Raw genomic sequence first — 23,630 nt, 5'->3', positions numbered from 1 at the left:
AAATTGGTGCTATCGCGGTAGGCGCGAAAAAACGGACACTCACGAATGTGGTAAGCAGAAGTTGTATGAAACGAGGTAATGCCATTTCACTCACGGTTTCTCCGTTGTTACTGTAAACAGTTTTAACGAATGAAAATGGGATTGAATTTAATCAAATAAAATGTGTTTTCTGACATCATACGTTCTCGGATGGCGGTGTTTACCAGTGCAATAACGCGGTGTTGCCTCACAGCAAACATTGTAAGTATTCGGCTGATGGCATGTCTTTATGATAAAGTTGTCTTTTATAAGTTATTACAATGTTTTGCTGTTAATCTGATTATTATTGAGAAATCCCTGCATGTTTTAAGCATCTGAAAAACCATGGATATCTACGATAAACACTGTTGATTGCAATCCGCACTGAATTTCACTAGTTTACGTGATTAACCAGAGCTCAACAGCGGATTTGTTGATGTGCTATTTTCAATGACGTGAAGATGTGTGATTGCTGGGCAACTTTTTTTATGGGAGCCACGGATTACCCCGCAGTTTAACCGAATCCACGGTATCGCGAAGAGCGTTATTGCAAGGGATGACTGTACTATATATCATACACTATAAACAATTAATGACAAAAATCTCACAAGTGCTTAAGCTACATCAAACACTTTATATCATCATATACAGAACACTTTGACTACCTTTGCAATGTACTGCAATAGCTCCATCAGTGTGCTCGGACAACTCCAGGAACTGTCTCACGATGCTGTCACTCGGAACGCTGCCATCAATGAAGAAGAGATCATAGTGGTCAAACCCAGCATCTGTGAAGCGCCTGGCATCATAGATCTTCTTGTTGAGCCGAACTATTGTTGTAACGTTGTGTTTCCGAAAGTAAGGGAAGTATGCTTCAGGTGCATGCAGAGGATAGCCTGGAAATAACCAAAATATGGTGTCTCATCTCAAGAACTAAGGTGTTTTACAAATTATATTTTTTAATGATCATTTTCTATGTATTAACAGAAACTTCTTTTCATTGTTAATTAAGGTATTTTTGCTGTTTCTGAATCCTAAACCTGATTTACTACACAAAAGACTGATTACTATAGTTGACCTATCATCTCATATTAACTGTGGTAATATGAAAGAACAGGTTAGGTCTTCATGTTGACCAGATTCCATACAACTCAGTCAATCCCATAACAATTTGCAACTGTAGCTAATTTCAGATATGGATTAACAAATAATAAGGATGCTTCATGCTATAACTCACAATTTACACAGAAAAACAGTAGCACTGATTGGTAAATCAGAATATAACAGAATTAGGCAGGTAAATAAAATAATAGAAAGGAAAATGTTTTTTCAAAATTTATGACAACTTATGAGAAAAATGACAACTAACATGCAAAACATGTAGAATATGACCAACAAAAGACATGCATGAGAGGCGCGCACTTGCTTTAGTTCTTCATTAGTTTGAGAGGCGGCTTAAGCAAGGCATTCAAGGACAGAGGAAGTGGATGAAGCAAAAGAAGAGGATGGTCTCGAGAAAAGTATTCCCCGATCCACTGTTGTTACCTTCCCATTTGTGAATCCTGTTACTCAACTAACCCCACAGTTGCATTGAAATTTGACACAAGAACAGACATGTTGGCTATCAATGTCCTTCATGCTGATGTGGTCAGGGGTTATTTTTGAAAAATCATGATTTTATTCACGCTCTGATGCAAAAAAGCTTCATATTTACACTATTTGTTCATATAATTTATACCACTTTTCTGTTTGAGAAACAAAAAGAAATAGAAAAGGCACATTTTCCATCAGTTCTGTTGTAATCTAACGATATTAAGAGGGTATGGCCATTATCAAATAGATCCTCGTTCCATATCATTAGTGTTGAGTAAATGTTAATAATTTAGTTTGTGACTTCACACTTTATATGATTAATGGGTGAGTGAGTGAATGCTGTTTTAGATCTATTGTGAGCAACATTACTGAATGAAATTCAAAATCAATCAATTTGAAAACATATCTATCCTCACAAATCACAAAAGAATACTATCCCAAGTTACTGAACTAATGCTAAAGGGAAATAACTCTTCTAGGATTATCTAAACCATTAGTGTTCATGTATCAACATGCTTTCTTGTACAAGTGATGTCGTTTAACAATAATTCTTTATGTGCTGCCTTGTTCCACATGCCTTGCACATTATTCCAACAAATCACAAACAGCACATTTCAATGATGAAAACATGAAACATGCTCAACGAAAAATAGGAAAAAAATTCCAAAAATCATAAATATGCTACGAAAACTAGTGTTATACATCTACACGCTGTCAACCATACCATAGTCTAGACGACTCTTTGGATGCGGCCCACTAAACGCAAGGAACTTGCCAGGAACGATCCAGTTAAGGTCGCCGTTTTCTACCCGCTGGATGGGGGAATGGAGAGTGAGACAAGACAAGGATTAGTGTGTAGCTGGACGCAGCGGCCCAACAGGGACGGGATCACAAGAGAATGCAAGCTATGTCGGACCCGTCTACGTCTCAGTTAGTAAAACATGCATGAACATCTCAAGGTGCATAGGTCTGCAGACCTTCATTAATAAACATGCAACAAAGTCTTGTTTTACAAAACACATGGCTCCCTGTCCCACCAGGACATCTAAGCTGTCTGTGGCTTCAGTTTAGTCTATACAAGTGGCATACAAGTGGACATTATTATCATTATCATTATTATTATTATTTCATTCAGGAGTAAATGGTCAGGTCATAATTCAGTGTTAATGCATCATGATTTCCACCCAACTTACAATACACAATATGTATCTGATCATGATTTTTTATTCTGTTTCGATTTCTAAGACATTTTGCAATAACCTGGATAAAAGTTCCTCAAACAAGTGTTGCCATACTACCAACCATGAAATAAAATGCATCTTGTGAGCCAAAATTAATTATCCAGCCTCATGTTATTTGTAAGAATGTCGAGTTTTGATAGGTTCATGTGACTCTGATAAAATACCATGTACACCTGTCACGATCCGCGAGCAGGGAGTACAAAAGTCATATTATCCCGCCACGCCTCGGTGACAACGCGAAGTGAGAAAAGCGTGCATCGCCAAGCCTTTAGTAAATTAATTGAAATAATCCAAGATTGGTCGCAGTGACTAAATGACCAAGCAATCGATCATGTTTTCTCATAATCGAACACCAGCAATTCTGGAACATTTGTTTTCATCAACAATATTTTTCACAAGGATGGTTTTGTCTGTTACATTTCATAAGCACTACAAGCTTGTTCCAAGTCATGATTGAATTTATCTTAAAGACACCAAGAAATTTATGTTCCTAACATACTAGTCATCCTTTAAAGATGAGGGAAAAAAACCCAAAATAACTACATGTTTTTTTCCTTATTTTTTGTGTGCATTAACAAATTTCATAAATGACGCTAACCAATTATTTTCGATGATTGATCGGTTGTAATGAACCAATCATCAATAACACTAATTGTTACTAATTCAAAGAATTATCAGGAATAATCCCACCAACCTCCCCATGTGTGTACTTGTATATAGGTTAAAGATGGATCATTGAAAAGAAGTGAGGTTTTCTAACTGGGTAGTGACAGACTTTTATACAAATGACGGATTATGGATAGTTGACAGAAGACTTCTGTTGAAAATCTAAAGACTTTCATTCAGTCGTGGCTGCCAAACTACAGGATAATGGTGGTGATGCAATACCAGGAAGCTATGCACAGGAATTTGAGATTTTCAGATGTTTTAGCCATTTTATTTCATCGGAGTCAACATCTTGTATGGTACCCCATTCTTTAAAAACATTTAGACATAAAAACCTTAGTCACAGAATAGACAGTAAGATGTCCATGTGGGACAGTGGGTTGTAAAATTTGCTGAATATTTGAGGACGTACCAGAGCCATAGACATAGCTCGCTAACATAAACCACAACCAAGGGACAGATTTCATTACATCATTCAACCATCTGAACAACACAAACACTTCGTCACAACTTTATCAAAAAAGGTTGCTTCATTCAGGAAGAAAGTCAAGAATGACTGGGATTGCTATCATTTCAATCTTGTTCATACATTTTTGGTATTCTCGAAAGTTTTTTTGACGTGTGTGATGTTTCAGACAAGCTGTCAATTGTAGTGAAACTGTGTATTGTTCGTTAAGACATTCACATGGTGCTTCCTCCATACACAGCATACCATTTTCTATTTTAGACTTGGGGTGAGGTCCACAGAATGCCAGGTACTTCCCTGGCAAGATCCAGTTGAAGTCACCATTTTCTACTTTCTGAAAGAAATGGTCAACACTAACATTGTAACAGGGGCCACTACTCCGCTCATTCATCCAGCACTGATGGCAGCAGAATCGACATGGAGGAAATAAGAAGTTTTTAGAAACTGTCAAATGAATTTGTCAGCAAATTGGGGGGATATTTTTTACATAATATACCTCCGACTTTCTTGGCAAAAACTGAAATCAATAACAAACATTTCCAAATAATCTACACGTCACTTACAAGAATCCATGTAACCTGGATAGGATGAGACATAATCGAACATGCTAAAGTATCTAAATAAATGGAATAAACAAGACTGCATTTCTTGTACGGTCGAAATGGTCGCGTTGTACCAATGGTGGCAAAATGATAAAAGTCCACTAACGTTTCCATTTTCCCTTAAAACTTAGAAACGACAATGACAGAAACAGCCTCAACCATTACTCACCTCATAGTGTTCATACTCATCCACATCAAATGTGTCAAAGTTGAAAAAACCATTAGCTAGAGCCTGGAAAACAAAAACGAAAATACATAATGAGCATTCAACAAAGGAAACTGCAGTAGTCAGTTCAGACTGACTTAATAAGCTGATAAGCTGTGTGAACCTTTAACACAGAACACTAATCATGACAATATACATTTGAAACATGAAACAAAATTACAACTTAAGCTACTTGTTTATTTTGACCCTAAGTGACAGTTCCGTAAGAAATTCTTTGAGACAACTCAACACAGCTAACCAGAATCTAATAGAGAAAATCTAGGTAGACCTAATACTGTAGGGACATTACTGCTTCATGAATTATTAATATCAGTGGCTTCATTTCCAAATCAATTAATCACGTCCGAGTCAAACCTAAAAGTACAACAAGCAATACTCTGAACAGAAACAATATGTAAAATACAGTTCGCTCTAGCCCCATGTATAGTGTAGTAAAGTACAGCTTTGCCCTGAACTATTATAGTTAAAAGTACGAGGATGCCTGTGTCCGAGTTATAATGCAGTTATTTTACTCATCAATCATATTAAGCCAATAACAGTGTGCATTCATGGTTAAAGTGAAACCCATACTGTTCTGTGCAGACAATACAGTGAAACTATGATTCATCCAGACACTCATATATAACAGCACTAAAGGTTTCAAAACAAAGATAAACAAGCTAAAAAAATGCATTTTTCCCAGTAAACAACATAAAATGGTTGACATTTATAGTTCTATTTGCAAGTATATAAAAAAAAATATACTGTAATATTCATTTTAAGTGGTCTCATTTGTTCAAATGAATTGTTGAATCTGTGCAGCCAGTAACTGAGCATCTGTTTACCTTGCTCAGCCCATGGAGACAGTCAAGGAGGGTGAGGTTGTAGGTACAAGCTCCGAAGGACGCATCCCTGCAACACAAATTAACTGTTATCAGTACTTGGTACAAATCTGGCTGAGTTACTGGTCAGTAGCTGTTTTGTAAATATTCACAAAAAAGACTGGCAAATCTTGAAGACAAACTTCAATGCAGTGTCACGAGTCCATCCATCACCAATGTGACTAATGTTATATAGCATGTCCACATGGAAAGGCTGCTGGGAGACACATGATGCATCAGTCACATAAAGCAACAGTCACACGATGCATCAGTCACATAAAGCATCAGTCACACGATGCATCAGTGACATAAAGCATCAGTCACACGATGCATCAGTCACATGAAGCATCAGTCACATGATGCATCAGTCACATGATGCATCAGTCACACGATGCATCAGTCACACGATGCATCAGTCACACGATGCATGTCACATAAAGCATCAGTCACACGATGCATCAGTCACATGAAGCATCAGTCACGATGCATCAGTCACACGTATCAGTCACACAATGCATCAGTCACACGATGCATCAGTCACACAATGCATCAGTCACACGATGCATCAGTAACAGCAGTCACGTGATGCATCAGTCACACGATGTATCAGACAGACAATGCACCGCATAGACCATATGATGCATCAGTCACACAATGTAGCAGTCACATGATGCATCAGTCACACGATGTATCAGTCACACGATACAGCAGTCACATGATACAGCAGTCACATGATGCATCAGTCACACAATGTATCAGTCACACAATGCACCACATAGACCATATGATGCATCAGTCACACGATGAATTAGTCACTGCTTTGAATCTAAGCACACCAGTAATGAATCATTTTAAACATCACAACAGAGATTGTGAACAACAAAGTCAACATGCCCAGTGTTTCAAACTTTCCGATCTTGCAACAGGTAGCACAAATAATGACAAATTTACTAATATGGTGAAGGTTCTGATTAAGGTTCAAGGTCTAAATGTCTAGTTAGATTTAGTCACTACATGGAAATGAATTGCCAACAACACGTACAATTCTCAATTGTTGGAAATGTAATCCCAACCTATGCACCAAAAATGCTGGTTCTTTGACAAGATTGAGATATTCATTAATTGAAAATATACAGAAACATTTCCAGGGTCCTTAGTTAGTTAAAAGAGTGATATTCATATCTATACATCTAAATCTTGTTGGGTTTTTTTTTTGGACACATTTTGCTAAATTCACAGTGACATAAAACAAACTGTTTGAAAAACCCATAAATACTGTCATTTGAAGAATATCTATGGTAACAGACCAAAAGAATGAAGATGACAAGTACCTCCGGACCACTAGAAGCTCAGCAGGTGCTATGGAATGACATGGATCAATCGGTCAAAGGCTTGTAAGCAGATTCAGATTACCAACTGCGTAAGACATATTGTGGTAGCGTCACACTTGACTCAGCTGTCAACAGTTGATTGTGATCAGCGTGTTATATACGGACTGAACTCACTACTAATGAGGATCAATACAGTGGGAAGCTTATCATTACAAAGGTAACATATACAATTACAAACTAGCGTGACACAAACTTTACCTGATCTTACTTAGATATGTAATCCCAGTTCAATAACTGAAATGTCTCATGACAGTATAACCATTCCCAAACCTGCTGTATATATAACTCTGATAATCAATATGTATTCATTTCGAAAAATATTAAGGTAATGCTTTAGTAGTTATTTAGACATTATTAAGGTTTGAAAAATATCAATAAAGTAAATTTGGCTCCTGTCAGGAAATATCTGAGGCATAGTGAAATATGCGATCTCTCCTAAGTATTATATAATAGGGCTGGAATGAATACACTATGAGGCAGGGATGCCATGATACATCGATACATTGATACTTTTTCTAAGATGATACAATTATCGATACATTCAAAACTGTATCGATATTTTGTTTTGAAAGTATCGGTTAAATATGTTTATGTATCGTTTACATTTTGCAATTGCATCATGCTTTTTGATGTTATGAGAGTTATAAATGATTATTTTTAATGCACAAAGATGGGAAATTAGAATTTTTAATCTCTGAGAATAAAAAATGTTGATCTTTTCATGGAAAATTAAAAAATATGAAACATTAATATTCAAAATGTAACTAACTTAATGCAATAATGCCGCGAAAATAGGTATCATGATACGTATCGAATCGTGAAATGGGTATCATGATACATATCGATTAATGAAACTTCTGTATCGTGACATCCCAACTATGAGGCGAAAATGATATGTTTTATTTATTAATGAGTAGGGTCCCAGGTCTAGTTCTCCCTTTAGCATTCATTTATACCTGCTAATCCTATGGGAAAATCTTCACCTGACAACATGAGAGTTACGATAAGCCCTCTGTTTTCCTTAAATTGAAACACTGAGGACCCTGAACTCTCTTTACTGTCCAACACTGCACTTAAGCACTGATACCTATTACCAACCACATTGGGGGTCCGGCACTTGTCTGGTAATGCTGATTAAGGTTGGTTTCAACTGCTTACAGTGCCAACCACTGAACTGCAGGGCACATGGTCCATTCCACAGAAAGGGCATAATCATGCTTTAACATTGATCTGTGATTGTCATGGTGCTACAATCACTTTGTGGGATAGGCCCCATAGTAACTTACTTGTCCCCTTGTGCTAACATGTTAAGTAGTTGTTGTAGTAGTACATGTGTACTACATGTAGCTGTAGTAGTAAATGTAGTTGTAGTTGTAGTAGTATATGTAATTGTGAGGTGAAATGGGGTTAAACGTCGCACTTAATATTTCACTCATAAGGACGACGTGCATGTATGTGTATGTGTGGCTGCTTGAACTAGCCCAGACTTAAGCTGGTTTTATAGTGCTAGCTCACTGAGATACCATGCCACAGTGAAGCATGAATACCCCACTCAGACACATTATACTGACTCCGAGCTGACCAGTCCTTGTTTTACCCATTAATGCCGAGCGCCAGGCCAGGACCACCAAGTACCATATTTTAACGTCTTTTGGTATGACGCGGATGGGGATCGAACTCTCCGCTCTCTGGGCGGACATACGTTATTGTAGCAGTACATGTAGATGTAGTAGTCCATGTAGATGCATTACATGTAGCTGTAGTAGATGTAGTTGCAGCAGTACCTGTAGTTGTAGTTGGACATGTGGTTGTAACAGTACCTGTAGTTGTAGACCTTCACTTGATGTAGCAGTACATGTAGATGTGGTTGTACATGTAGATGTAGTAGTACCTGTAGATGTAGTTGTACATGTAGCTGTAGCAGTACATGTAGATGTGGTTGTACATGTAGCTGTAGATGTAGCAGTACATGTAGATGTAGTTGTACATGTAGATGTAGTAGTACATGTAGCTGCAGTGGTGTATGTAGGTGTAGTAATGGTTGTCATATTGATCATCATGGCGACTGCCTTCTACAATACCACCCACACTTTCTACACACTACATGAAAAGTGACATTACACACCAGTGCTTGAAACTAAGCCCCTGTATCTACGGCGTAGGCTTCTACACTACTTGACTCTGTGGTCCCCTCAATTTTATTTTAACATCTGAGTAATGACAAGAACCCCTTGACTTTCCTACTCCATGTCAAACTCGACTAAAACTGCCACTCAAAAAGGTTAACTGCTCAAAACTATTTTGACCTTTTTGATTGTTTAAGCTCATGACACACTGGGGATAACTTCAATTAAGCCCGATACTGTTACTATGGCCTGATACACATTATCCCAACCCAGATGTGAAAACAGATAATAATCCAGTAGCTAACTACATCTGGCCACCTGTTGCATCCATCCACTACAGATGACATACACATGCTTGGCAGTGGCACAATTAACTCCGGAGCCTGCATCTGCTGATGAGCGAGTTCACATTGTGTGTGGCTGGGAAATGCTGAATACCATGTGGATGTGTTCTGTATTAAATTCATGATGCGTTACTGCATCAGCTGGAGCACTCACCAAAAGCAAATTTCCAGTATATAAGCTTTGAAAACGGAGGTTTTTTGTCTTTTTTGTTTGTTTGTAATATTTCTAGTGAGCATGGTAATTGCTGTAAAAGTAAGCTCACGTTCTGATTAAAAATTAAGGAAGTTTTAAAAAACAATGCTTAAAAACAATAAGGAGAACTATTTCTGCGCCCTTATGTGTTATGTGTACTCAGTGTAAATAATATGATGAAATAACTCTAAGTGAGATCCACTTGACTGAATGACTTCACTAAGATCAAATTTACCAGATATGAATAGGGCTGCATCATGTCCTTATAGTGAGGCAAGTCGGGAACACCACTCAACAACAGGTGGTGCACCCATGCTTGACATTCTCTAAATACTTGACACATGTGGAGTGAATGCTATATATAGCACAAAAAACTATTCAAGAAAAGTTCACATGAACTCTCCTTTTATGTTCCAAATGAATGATTTTGACACCATAATAGTGTTCAAAATGAGTCCTGTGGTATTTGCTCTTCTTGTATTTAAATCTAGAGTGTCTAAATATTAAATTTTTGATACTAACTTAATTAAGCACATTTGACTTTCATGTTCAGGTTGCAGATTATATGACTACAATGAACATGCACTGTAACGCGATATGAATGTAGCCGAACGACTACGCCTCCCTCTTGTCAACCAAGCAGAAAGGTATTTATTCATTCTGACCTGGCTGTATCCAACAAGGATGTAAGATATCTCTAATCAGGCCACAGATGCTGAGCCTGTGTGTCAACAGCGAACAGGACCCATCACCAACCTGGGTGCACAAGGAATGTGCCACTCCCACCTTGACCCACTTACAACAATAACACTTGGCTCCCCGCCAACTGGTTACTATTGGGAAATACTACATGGGCCAACTGCTGTGAGGCAGATTGTGAAGGCAGCTGTTTGTGATGGGGGTTATATCACGGTGTGTGTTACACTCAGCATCAACAACCAGTGGTGTTTACAAGCTCAAGGTACAGCACTGATAGCTGAGTGGTAGTGAATATATCACTGACTCGTCCTTGACTCAAGGCCCTTGGCCTAAACGTACTTTTCTACGCAGTGCGCGGAAAACAGTATTGTATTTCCATGTCTGGAGTAAATATCATGATATAATGAGTTGCATGAACAATAACACAAACGTATCATTGTGAAAACAGCAATTCTACAAAAATAGAATGTGCATTATAGACATGAGCTGGAGAAATCTGATTATCACTGTGATGTGTAGGTGCATGAATTTCAACCATGATCTGTTATATTGACCACTTTTACCCCCAAAAAACCATTTTGTTCAATTACACTCTCGGACATGTCAAATTATAAAAGTGCATGAACCAAAACATGAAAATTCCACATATAACAATTTTTCTATTTTTCTAAGGTAAAACATACATTAATTTGGCTCCAAGCCCTGAGACGCTAATTAAATATTTCTCTTTTCAGTTATAATGATAGTAATCATGTTAAACCAAATCCGATTCTAATATACAACTTCTTGCAAATAAACTGAAACGAAAGTATGAATTGAATTAATATTCTTTGTTGAAATGACATAGAAAGATTTAATGCAGATTTCTTCAATACTGTAGCTCACCTGAACGGTAAGAATGGTGGGTTAGACCCTGCAACAAGTGGCCGGTATGCCTCCTCTGGTGTCTTCTTCAGGTATATGATCTGCAAGATGAGAATGGCTGCATAACATAGTGTTTCAACACGGAAAAATATTCAACATCAATCGTCAATTATGACATGCAAATTTATAGGGATGTCACGATACATAAGTTTCAGGAATCGATGCGTATCACGATACCAGCATCATGATACCCATGTCATGATTTGATATGTATCACTATACCTATTTTCGAGGCATTATTGCGTAAATTTAGTTACATTTTGAACATTAATATTTCATATTCTATAATTGTTCATGAAAAGATCAACATTTTTGGTTCTCAGAGATTAAAAAGTTCTAATTTCCCATCTTTGAGCATGAAAATTAATCATTAATAGCTCTCATAACATCAAAAAACATGATACAATTGCAAAAAGTAAACGATACATAAACATATTTAAACCGATACTTTCAAAACTAAATATCGATACAGTTTTGAAAGTATCGGTAATTGCATCATCTTAGAAAAAGTATCAATGTATCGTGGCATCCCTACAAATTAATGTACAACAATGAAATTTACACATACACCATTCATATATATAATATACTTATCCATGATAATCCTGTCAAAATTACATCCAATTCCTAAATGCCAACTAAGACATCATTAATAATGAAAAGAAAAAAGAAACATTAAGGGTGTTCTTCAGCATGTTTATGAGAAGAAAGAAATATGGAAAAAGATTGAAATGAGCAAATGATCTATTAATACTTCATCCTAAAACGAACAGCTGTAATAACCAATTTCATCATCAAGGAAACATGATTTTACAAACCGCTGCATGTATTTCTATCGACAGAAATTTCTGAGAAATTGGCTTCAGTCCTGAACAGGCTGCCCCCTTACTTGAGTTTTAAGGACGGGAGAAATTGTCCGTCTTAAAGAGATTTATTACATGTCATCATAATCAGGATGAGAGAACAAAAAGCAGTTTCCATCGCTATTTTCAGGACATAAATGTGACAATATTTCATTCAAAGGATTCAAATATAGGACAAGTTCAGTTGAGCCCATATACAGAAAGTCAAGTATTCATAAAGCCATGGTTAAGAAACACTAATGAGCGATTATGAGATGGATGTTTTCAAGGTGTAATGACTGATTTCAGCCCTGTGTCTGACAGTGAATGTACGTCCCAGTAGGGTAATGTTAAACAACCAGCCACAAACAAGCCCCTTGATTGGTATCAACTTTAGAGCTTTGATATTCCATTAGGTCAAGCTGTGGTCAGTTCACATAGAAATACAGTACTAGAAACTGTCCGAATGCTCAAAACTGTTGTTTCTTAATACAATTCATTTGATAGTAAAGAGAACAACATAAAATAAATGTAACTAACTGAAACATAGTCATCCATAAGATTAAAAATAAATATTTCCATATTAAGAGAAAACTTAAGTATTAATGAACCTTTAAGTTACGTATTTTCAGCCAGAGCTGAAAGAGGGATGAATACTGACTGCTAGAATTGTGAGGGGAAAAGAATAACAAGGGATGATTGCATCATTACAATTATTCTGTGGGTTTTTTAACAGAAATTTCAGTTTTAAGTTAAATCAGGATGAGATAAATCCACTCCTTGAAATTCGGAAACCTGTTTTCCCCAAAAATACACATATGTCAAACAAACAGCTAGGCTGAATGGATCTGATCAAAACATTGGATTTCACTTCCTGCTATCCGAATGTGTTCACCTTATCAGACGTAAGTGGAATATTGATTGTAACACTGGGAAACGAGTATTCGAATGAAATCTCCATAAATGACAGTATCCCTGTACTTCCTCAATCACGCTTTACCTATCTACCTTGCCAATATCTTTTTTCATTAAACAGTGTATTCTGGAAAAAACGTTTCTTTGGTTGCATGGGTTTTTTTCTCATTAGGGCTGTGCATTGGCAAATGAATTGTATCGCACTATATTGCTATTCAGTCATAGATCTGTATTGTGATGTATTGGGAACTTTTGTGCATGTCAATCCTATTTTCTACATTATAAGTCCCTAAACATATGTGTTATGGTTCTGATAACAGCAATCTCAAAATTATGTTGCAAAGTCATGCCTTTTATCTTAATTTTTTATATAATTTATAGTATTACAGCATGCCGTTTTGTCATTGAATAACAATGGGAAATATTTGTTGTGAATGAAAGTATGTGTAGAATTTAACTTAAACCATAAAGATAATCACAAACACTTCATATATATTCTTACCCAATATACTGGTTCTCAAAAAAAAATGTCAAGGCGTATCGTTAGAAAAGCGTATTGCGGTAAACCGGTAATAACGTGCAGTCCTATGCCTCATACAAAAAGCTTGCATTGGCGGAGAGCTGTATTCTTACATGGAATCCATACTGATACTAAAACAATTTCAAATAAAACATTAATCATGTTTAATATGACCGGTCATAATTTGTTGATGAACACTTAAAATCAGGGTATGTTTAGTTTACAATACCACATGTTTCTGCTTCAGATCAGGATCACAATCACACATACAATAATATCACTATGAAGCTGGACGCAGAAACCCCAAAAGACCTGCACGAAAATACCCAGCGTGCATCAGTAGTTATCTGGGTCTGTAATTTCATCCATCAGTCATGACCACTGTCCACATGACCACTGATTCAGTCCAGGCTCTGAAGTAATTATCTGAACATGCACTACACCATTTCAATACTTTACAGGACCCACAAATTCAGAGCTCCAGATAAGATATAGCTCATGTGGGTACTGTACCCACTGTAATTTTTTGGAGTGGGTCTTATGAATGTTGAGTGGGTATTTCATTTTCCGTTACCCACTGCTTTCAAATATGTGCGTATTTCAGTCATTTTACTCACCTAAGTATTATGTCATTGAGTAAGTTTACTAAGCAGGTATGTTCTGCCTTATGTCAACCAAGTTAAATATAATGGAAATGATTTCATAAAAAATCACTCATCCTATACTGACAGTACAACACTTGTCCTATACTAACAGTACAACTTGATAGCAATCGATGTCTTTGTCATTACGCAAGCGATTTTTATAAATATATTCCGTACGCATTTGTTTTAAACTTTTTGCGTATCTAACATTTTAAATGCGTAATTGGTACGCAACAATTATTTTTCAATACGTAATTGGAAATTTTCTATGCGTATTTTACCCGGATACGCAGCTTATCTGGGCCTCTGCTCAAATCATACTAGGACCCATAACATTTAGTGAGGGGGTCCCCTGGACACCCGCTCTTGAAAGTCAAGGAAAATGCCTGCATTCCCCTTCATGTATCACTTTTTTTCAAATTTCAAAGGGTGATTTTTAATTAACTTAGATATGCAAAATAAAATATATACAGGCCGTTCAGTAGTGCAACTGGTGTCAGTTTGCCAAGGCCCCTTCTGGTACCGTTAACCAAAACATTAAGCTACCGGCGGCATTGTGGCGATGAACTTATGTTGATGTTATTGGATATAATATATAACACATCAACTGCTGACATGTTATTGCACTCGGGAATAAATATTCATAATCTTTACCCTATATTTATGATATATACGGAGGAAAACAACTAAGGGGACACCACTTCGTGTTCCCTTATGTATTCTCAGCTTTCCTCCCACAAAGCTATTCAAAGCTGGTGATGAAAACTGGAAAATATTAAAGAAACACTTGAATTGTCCTGTGTTCCTTTATTTGTTTCTCTCAGTATATATTGTATACACCATGCAGTATGTTTGTCGCAGCGCTACTGTTGATACTCTCCAAATTTACTGTGTGTATGTGGACACAAGCAATTCAAAATTTTATTTTAGCACTAGCAGTTTAGGTTATCGGAAGCACTGAAGTATGGAAAACATCTACATAACATCCTTAAACTTGTAATGAAACTGTGGTCAGCGCTCCAGATGATTTGTCAACATCAGGAGTATGTACTCCTTATTTTTTTTAATATACAAGTACTGGAAAACCTTAAAGGTCACATGCAACCAAATAATCAAACATAATTAAAACACAGTTATCACTTATTCATGACATATAATATACATTGCTGGTTATGAAAAAACATAAAAACAAAATTATAAGCGTACAATCGCAAATCAAAAGTGCAATATTTTGTACTTGGGTTTACTTCCCAAGAAACGAAGCAGCCGGGATACCAAACCCAGTCAGAGCGGGTGGGTGTGCACTCAAGTGTAACGGCTGGTTCATTTGCAGATGCCCTCACGGCTCATTGTGTGTGTATATATATATAGAGATGTTGGGTTTTGTAAATACATGCTCATTTTTTGTGGATAACATTTTGCAATCAACAGACATCATAACATGTCATGTGTACAAGTATCACACCTGCCTGTCTGTGTCATTACATAATGTGACGGAGACCGAACTCAGGCCATAAATCAATGCGCTTTGTTTATGGTGTATAGCCTGATAGGTGTTAAGTTCAAATTGCATGTGGTCAGTGATTGAAATTGTGTATTGAATATTGTCATTAGCAGACAGCGTTTATCTACTAGTTGCATTCAACTTTTTCAACATAGGTGCCAATAAAACAGACATTGAGATTTGTCTGTGACAACGACATATCTATATCACAGTTAGAAATTCGGTCGACGCTAAATAATGACATTGCTTTTAAGTATCGAACTGAGAAAGTGACTCGGTAAGAAGAACGTGTGGTGAGATAGACAAATGAAATTATATAAACAGTTAAATTGGTAATCTACTGTAATAACATATAAAAAGCTCGGGCCTGTGAAATATCAACAAATCAGTAGAAAAATAGCTCACACCAAAGCCTTCACCGAATATTTACCGGACAACCCGCTTCCAAGCTCCGCGAACCTATTTCACTGCGCATGTGCTATGAGCGCAGCCCAGCTGTTGAAACCACTTCAATTCCCCCAAGCTCTGGGGGAAAGTTAGTGAATCATTTGAACTACGATTTCGCATGTTTTTTTTCATCGCGTTATTTTTCAACTTTATAAGTTGAATTTGCATTTTTGATGATTTGTTTCGGTCAGTCCATACCGAAAGGTATCAGAATCTGCAAAGTTGTGTTTTACGTTGCATGTGACCTTTAAGAGTCCATTTAGAGTACTGAATGGAAATTAATGGAGTATCAGTAATCTTGCGTTTTCTTTCATATATGCACCACAACATTGCTACTCTTGTGTAAACAGGTCAATGAACCAAACTACTCAACAATATTCCAGTTATATAATAAGGGTCTGTATATAATGGTGAGTGAGTTTGGTTTCACACAGCTTTTAGCAATATTCCAGCAATATCCCGGCAGTGGATACCAGAAAAGGGCTTCACACATTGTACCCATGTGGGGAATCAAATGTAAATAATACAATCTAAACCGGACAATCAAGTAATTGACATCATCCAACTACAAAACAGAGAATGACATGCATCAACAATGTTGGCAAACATCACAACCTCTTATGACAAGCATGGGTTGCTTAAGACCATTTCTGATGTGAACTGTTCACGGTGAACAATCCTCTTTGTTATCCCTGTTCTTACATATGATGATGCATTACTTACAGCATAGGATGCAATGAGAAATGCTGCATTGGCTCTTTTCCTGGCATCAAAGCTTGTGTAGTGTACAATCTTCTTCTTGGCGAGGGAGAACGACTGAAAACAAAGAACAGCATTGTAACAGTTATACAACATAAACCTGCTTATCACCATGGTAACTACAACACTATTAAACCATCACTATTCATGAATCAGTGTCCAGGGTCCCAATCCACAAAGCATTCGTAACGTTACGACCTGTCGTAACTCTACAGTTTACCTCAGGCTTACACATGTCGTAGCACTATGAATGCTTTGTATCGGGACCCAGGGTTTTTTTATGCACTAATGCATTGAAAATATTAATGTCCCTCCCTGAATGTTTGTCATATTGATCCCTCCCCTCCCAATGCATGACCCCTCCCAAAACATAAAAAATTCAAAAGGCGTGCATATTTTATTATAAAATGTCCACTCCGTTACTTCGCCCTCATCAAATATGATGTATAATGACCCTCCCTAATAGACTTTCATATTTTGTTGTGACCACATCCAAAATGATTAACGTGGTGTGTTAAATCTCTTGCAGTATATGAATTGGGAAACAGGTCTAGCAGTGTCTCTTATTGCTTGCTGAGCATCTTCATTCTCTTGCCACATGGATATTTTCAGGTACTCAATATCCTGGGTGTGGAACAGGTTTATCTTGATTAATGATAATAAAATTATTCTTATATATTTCTTTTCTCCTTTTTTTGGTCACAGCTGAATGATTCAAGTCAAAATTCCTTTTCTGATATTTCTCTGTTTCAAAAGAAAGGACAGTTTTAGAAGGAACCTAAGTAAGTCCGACATCACGCTTGTTTAGTAAACAACTAACATGGCTAACAAAAGTTCAGTTCCAGTTAATTTATAAACTGTATTGATCTGTATGTTCCAACTTGGAACAGTTAAGGTGTCGTTGCAGAGAACCTTTAAATTGAAAACCATGCCTATAACTTAAAAACTTTGTTCTCAGTAATTTCAAACTGTTTTCATCATGTTCATAATGTCACGAGCAGGAAACCAACAATCTGAGCTTCTCCTATTCAAACACAGACTAACATACTGGTCAAACCAAAGCCTAGTTTTCTATGATGGTTCTGAGCAACAGGGGCAGCAAGCCATTAGAGAGCTGTGTCAATATACTGCCATAAAGTCCAGTGTCAACAGGGTGTTGAGGTCCAGTTCAGACTGTCCTGTTAGCTGATTGGCCAGGTGAAGAAGGTTGTAACAGCTACGCAGTATATTACATATATCACAGTTATGCTGGGTTAGACAAGGCCACTTAGTTGAAGAGCCCGAGACCACTGAAAATCCACTTGTTCCCTTCCCAAAGCTAGAACTTTATTTTACATTAGCCACTTGTCCAAAATAGTGAAAGACAAGTTGGAAATGACTAATGGTGTGAAACCATGTTTTGACAAAATACTTGTACGCATAGCATAACCTCAATGTTAAAGGTTGAAGAGGGTTCTATGATTCAAGTACCTTAGGTAAAGACACTAAAAATTTCAGCACCACTCTCAATTTAGAGCACTGAAGAAGTAAACAGGTAACATACTGTTCTTGTCTCTAACAAAACTCAACTTCTCTATGATTAATGATAATTCAAGTAACTGAAGAAAAATGGGTTTTCTGTCTCGACTTTTTTGTTCTATGCTGAATTCTGCAGATAACCATAACAGACGTGACCTGTACACAGTCAGACCACTGACAACTACAAAGGCACCCTGTGCCATTTTACCATTTCAGAATATCAGGAGATCTAAATTATTGTATATATACTGTGTATTTCTTTTCAACTATTTAACATATTTTAATCACATGACATACTTCATAAAAGCTACAAATATATATCATGCATGGTGATCATTTTCTGGTAAACTCTCAAATCATACATACTAAACTTTTATTCATATTCAGAAAAACATATTATTAATCTCATTAATATCTGAACTCATAACCATTACATTAGGCTATAGATAAGTGATGTTATTGCTCTTGAATGCATGGATTCATACATCTGTGCTTGCATTACAATCTTACACTCAGACAGAACTACGTTTCCAGCCAAACCAGTCTACTTCAGTGGTTTCAGCGAAACAAGCATTGGTCACTTGCCTTTCTTGGCTATTTAATGAACACAATCAGAATGACCTTTACCGGCTTATTTCAGTATCTGCACACAAAAGAGAGTAACTTTGCACCCTTTTTTCACAGAAATAGTTACAAGTTGACAAATTAACAAGCCAATAAATAAAAAGCTTTCTTAAAATTACATTGATAAAAAGGTCTCAAGCCTAGGTATTAGATCTTGCTTTTTAGTTGCTTGTCAAAGTCTGGGACTACTCTAGAAGTAAAACCTTCCGTTAAAAAATATACAATTCTTGTACTTCAACATTAAACCTGTTTGTACAAAACTTCATACAGATATGCAAAGACAACATTCAAGGCTTTTTCAAGGTCATTCACTTTCAAAACTTTTAAACCCTAACCCTGATTATTTTTTTTTCAAAATCCAGCATTTTTTTATAGGACATTCCGCTATATCAATAAATAAATGAACAAATCTCACACATTTTGGTTGACAACCAGTGTATGTCCTAGAAAATTAACAAATCTGAAATCTTGCTGAAACTGACAGCTACACCGAGGACCCCACAGGCCAATTTAATTTCAAACACTGGGATATATATACCCCCGGCTATGAGTCATGTTGGTGACATGGGTCAACACCAGAATCTTGCCAACTGTGGAACTGGGCAACATGCCAGTATATCTTACACCATGTACATGCAATTAATGTTTTATACGTGTGGCATATTATAATAGTAGAACTTGTAACAGTAACTGCAAAGACTAGTCATGTGCATCAAGTATATGACCATGATTTTAAACAAGCTGGTGTATAATTTAATGTAATAAACTGTGGTGCTCGTTGTCAAGTAATTCTTAAGCCTAGGTCCAGCCCATAAAGTCACAAAGGTGAATACAAACAAAATATTAAGAATAGTCATAATGGCCTCCCTCCAAGGCTGCACTGCATGCTGAGCCCATGCATGTATAGTAATTCTATCCTTTAAACGGGCAAGTCAAGGATACCAGTCTGTTATATATTGTTTTAGAAATTATCACTTTAACTATTAATTATTACCTTAGAGACATGTGAAAGTCTATCATAACAATGAATTGTTAATGTTAATCCATGCATTTTTTCAAAGAAAAAATTTCTTTACAGCTATTTCAGTTCAACCCAGATCATTTGCATTTTACATGTGTTTTTCAACAATAAATATTCAGAAATGTAAAGGGACAACCATATTACCATAACACTGTATTCACCATGTTGACAACACACAGACAACTCCTGACTTACAGGCATGCGTGCACACATTCAACCACAACATGCTTACAGTAAACTATTTTAAAGAGCTGAATAAAAAAAATTCATTATACAAAGAAAGATCTCTCAGTCTCTTCTGTAGAAAATCTCTTAGTCTCTACTGTAGAGTTGCTTTAGTGACTTCATAATATTTGTAGATGTCATCTAATATCGCATTTTGTTATCCAAATGGTTGTTATGATAATAAAGCATGGATCATGGTACTTCTAAAATCATAATTTAATTCTAAAATCAGGCTTATCGTGATCATGAACATGACAAGGGTCCTTTACTTTTAGTTTCATTCTTTACTTAAACACACTGTACAATTTACTGTCACTCTGAATACAACATTTCAAGGGTCCAGGGCAAGAACATCGGTACTCCAGGACAGTGACCTGTAGCATGCCTTGATTGATGTCCAGGATGTTTACTGACGTCATAACGCTGCACATGGCAGGGCTTGATTTAAGAGATGTTACCTTACTTGCACTGGGTGCAACCTAAGATAAAAACCTACTTGCACCAGCCCGATTCCAGTTGCACTGCTTTTATTGGAATATGTAATGAAAGAAATATGCTATGAATTATTTAGATGTTTTATTCAGAGGTTTACCCACTCAAAATTGACTTGCACCTGGTGCAATTTAGACTAATAACAAGGTTGCACTTTGTAATATTAGGTTGCACCAGTGCAAACTATCAAAGCACTAAATCGAGCCCTGCATGGTCACTGACGCTCAGAAACATTTAGTCTGTCATAGGACTTTAATATTACAGTAGAATACCTTTATAACGAACACGGATATAACGAACTGACGGCTATAGCGACTGACTGACTGAGTTTGGTTTTACCCCGCTTTTAGCAATATTCCAGCAATATCACGGCAGGGGGCACCAGAAATGGGCTTCACTCATTGTACCCATGTGGGGATTCGAACCCGGGTCTTCGGCATGACGAGCCAACGCTTTAACCACTAGACTACCCCACAGCCCCGACGGCTATAGCGAACTGTTTTAAAAGTACTGAATAAACCTTATATTATCATATGAAAAAGTGTATAGCGAACTACTGACATAATGAACTAATGTCAGTGGTCCCTTGGAGTTTGTTATAAAGGTATTTTACTGTATCTGAATAAAACCCATCACAACACGAAATATGAGAGTATTTGTTACTATAATAGATGTCAGTTAGGTGACTGTTTGTAGTCTACAACCAACTCAAACAGCCCTACTTTTGTCGCAAAGTAAATTACTTGCATCTATTTTCTTTTTGTTTGTATGAAAAGAGCAAATTTTGCTTCAAGTAAAATCCTAATTTTATACATGCAAGAATCATCCCAGTGCTTCCACTGGCTGTAGAAATGTCTCACAAGAAAGAAGATCACTAAACAACTTTCTGCCTCCAGACATGCTAATTATCACTGGAGGTCAACATAACCCTCTCATTTGAGGTGTTTTTAGGCAAAGCCAAACCCTGATAAACCTGTTACCATTCTTGATGAGTTCTTTAGCTATGACACTGACTGACTGTCATCTAAAATGTTCCTGTGTAACAGGTAGTTTTCAAATTTGAGCAATTCACGGTGGGGTCACCAGAAATGATTTGGAGAACCGGGTCTTGATGAATATGTAGTAAAAGTTACAAAATTACAAAAATCATTAAAATGTTAATACAATTTATCTTCAACCAAATTACAGAATCAGGGTTTTACATGACACACAAACGTGCGTCCAGTACTCACAAAAGTAGAGAATGGACGCACAATATTATTCATTGTACACACAACACATCTATGACATTGCTAAGTTGTTTCTTTCTGAGCAGTTATATGCATCATTTCATAAATCAGTCCACATGATCAATGATTCATTCCAGGTTCTCAAGAAATTATCAAAAGGTACAGTTCCCTACACTGTTACTTTGCAAGATCATCGTTTTGCCCACAAGGACCCTTAAAACTAATAATTAGGGGTTCCCAGGACCCCCATGTTTGTATGTTGAGGTAAAATGCTGCAGAATGTCACAAAACATTTAACAATAAGCCACTTCATAAGCCACAGTGACATATCTCAATAGTATGAGTATCAACAATAACTCACACTGACTCATAAACAGTGATAAAACTAAAAGAAAGAGGACGGTCCCATAAAACTACCAAGCAAATGTTTGATGATAGCCTCTGTTTGTCCCGATATTAAAGCAAACATGGTACATAAACTGGTTTGACAGTTCTATAACCGCCATTCTGAATCACATCTTTCTAGGATGAGCTCGAAGGATCTTGCCTTTCTTCATAATCTGTTGCAATGTTATTGTGGAGTCACTGGATTGGGGGTCTTAGACTCTAACCACCTGACAATACACCAGCCCACTGTCCTTTGAGTCAAAGTAATTCCAGGGTTCATAATAATATTACATGTACTATCTACTCAATAGTGCTGGAGAGATTGATTGAATAATTAGTCAGTCTGTCTCACTTGTGACAGCGACTACCAGTAATCGGTATGCATAAAATGAAACATCAAAAGAACTCAGAAAGTATGTTTCTTATTGTTATGTTTGTTAAATCAAGACATAAGCAACACATGCAGTTTCCTGACTCATAAAACTGCAATGTTAACAACAGACTTGAGTGCGTGTCTGAACAGGAAGAATCCTTGATCGTCCTTGATCATGGCATTTATTGGTGCCTGTTCCATTTGCACTGTGATTGACTCCCATTATTGCCCACATGTGTTTTGGGGTGGGGTTTCAGGGGTGGAAATAACCCATTGCCCTACGCCAGAGTCCAGTGTTTTTTTCTGTCAGGCAAGCAAATTTGTATATCACACTGTACTGGTGTCCAGTTGACTTTCCAATGTTAATTATGTTGTTTATTTAAAAAATCAACAAGAAAATCGGCCAGTATAGTGGAAAAATTATCAGGGCAAGTGATTTTACTTGTGCCACTGTACCAGAGTACACTAGCAGTTAGTTATTTCCACCCCTGGATTTACATCTACAATCGATAACCGTGTTCCCGATTATCTGTCTGCATATTGTGAGCAATAACCAGCACTACTACTAGTACTACACAGTGAGTTTAGTTTTACGCCACTTTTAGCAATATTCCAGCAATATCACAGCAGGGGGGACACCACAAATGACCTTCACACATTGTGCCCATCTGGGGAATCAAACTCGGGTCCTCAGCATGACAAGAGAACGCCTTAACCACTAGGCTACCCCACCGCCCCACACTACTACTCAGAAGGTATTAATTAGTCACATTGTATTTTG

At 36.9% G+C, this 23,630-nt stretch overlaps 1 protein-coding gene across 7 annotated transcripts in view; it reads right to left on the bottom strand.

The window, feature by feature from the left end:
• LOC124290745 (dual specificity protein phosphatase CDC14AB-like) overlaps nucleotides 1–23,630 on the bottom strand; it is a 41,477-nt gene that overhangs the window by 15,729 nt on the left and 2,118 nt on the right. For 6 of the 7 annotated variants that reach the window (XM_046727551.1, XM_046727553.1, XM_046727557.1 and 3 more), the window contains exons 4-9: nucleotides 16,945–17,037; nucleotides 11,311–11,390; nucleotides 5,637–5,703; nucleotides 4,756–4,818; nucleotides 4,231–4,318; nucleotides 684–914 (exon numbers count right to left, since the gene is read on the bottom strand). In XM_046727551.1, the coding sequence (XP_046583507.1) occupies nucleotides 684–914; nucleotides 4,231–4,318; nucleotides 4,756–4,818; nucleotides 5,637–5,703; nucleotides 11,311–11,390; nucleotides 16,945–17,037 (622 nt within the window). Of the gene's footprint in view, nucleotides 1–683; nucleotides 915–2,335; nucleotides 2,424–4,230; nucleotides 4,319–4,755; nucleotides 4,819–5,636; nucleotides 5,704–11,310; nucleotides 11,391–16,944; nucleotides 17,038–23,630 lie in introns of all 7 variants that reach the window. The other variant, XM_046727552.1, reaches the window with a different exon arrangement.

The sequence above is a fragment of the Haliotis rubra genome, unplaced genomic scaffold, assembly GCF_003918875.1.
Source record: "Haliotis rubra isolate DU_JTF1 unplaced genomic scaffold, ASM391887v1 Scf473, whole genome shotgun sequence".
NCBI classification, from domain to species: domain Eukaryota; kingdom Metazoa; phylum Mollusca; class Gastropoda; order Lepetellida; family Haliotidae; genus Haliotis; species Haliotis rubra.
Note: the sequence above shows the minus strand (reverse complement) of the source record. Positions and strands in the feature narration are given on the sequence as shown.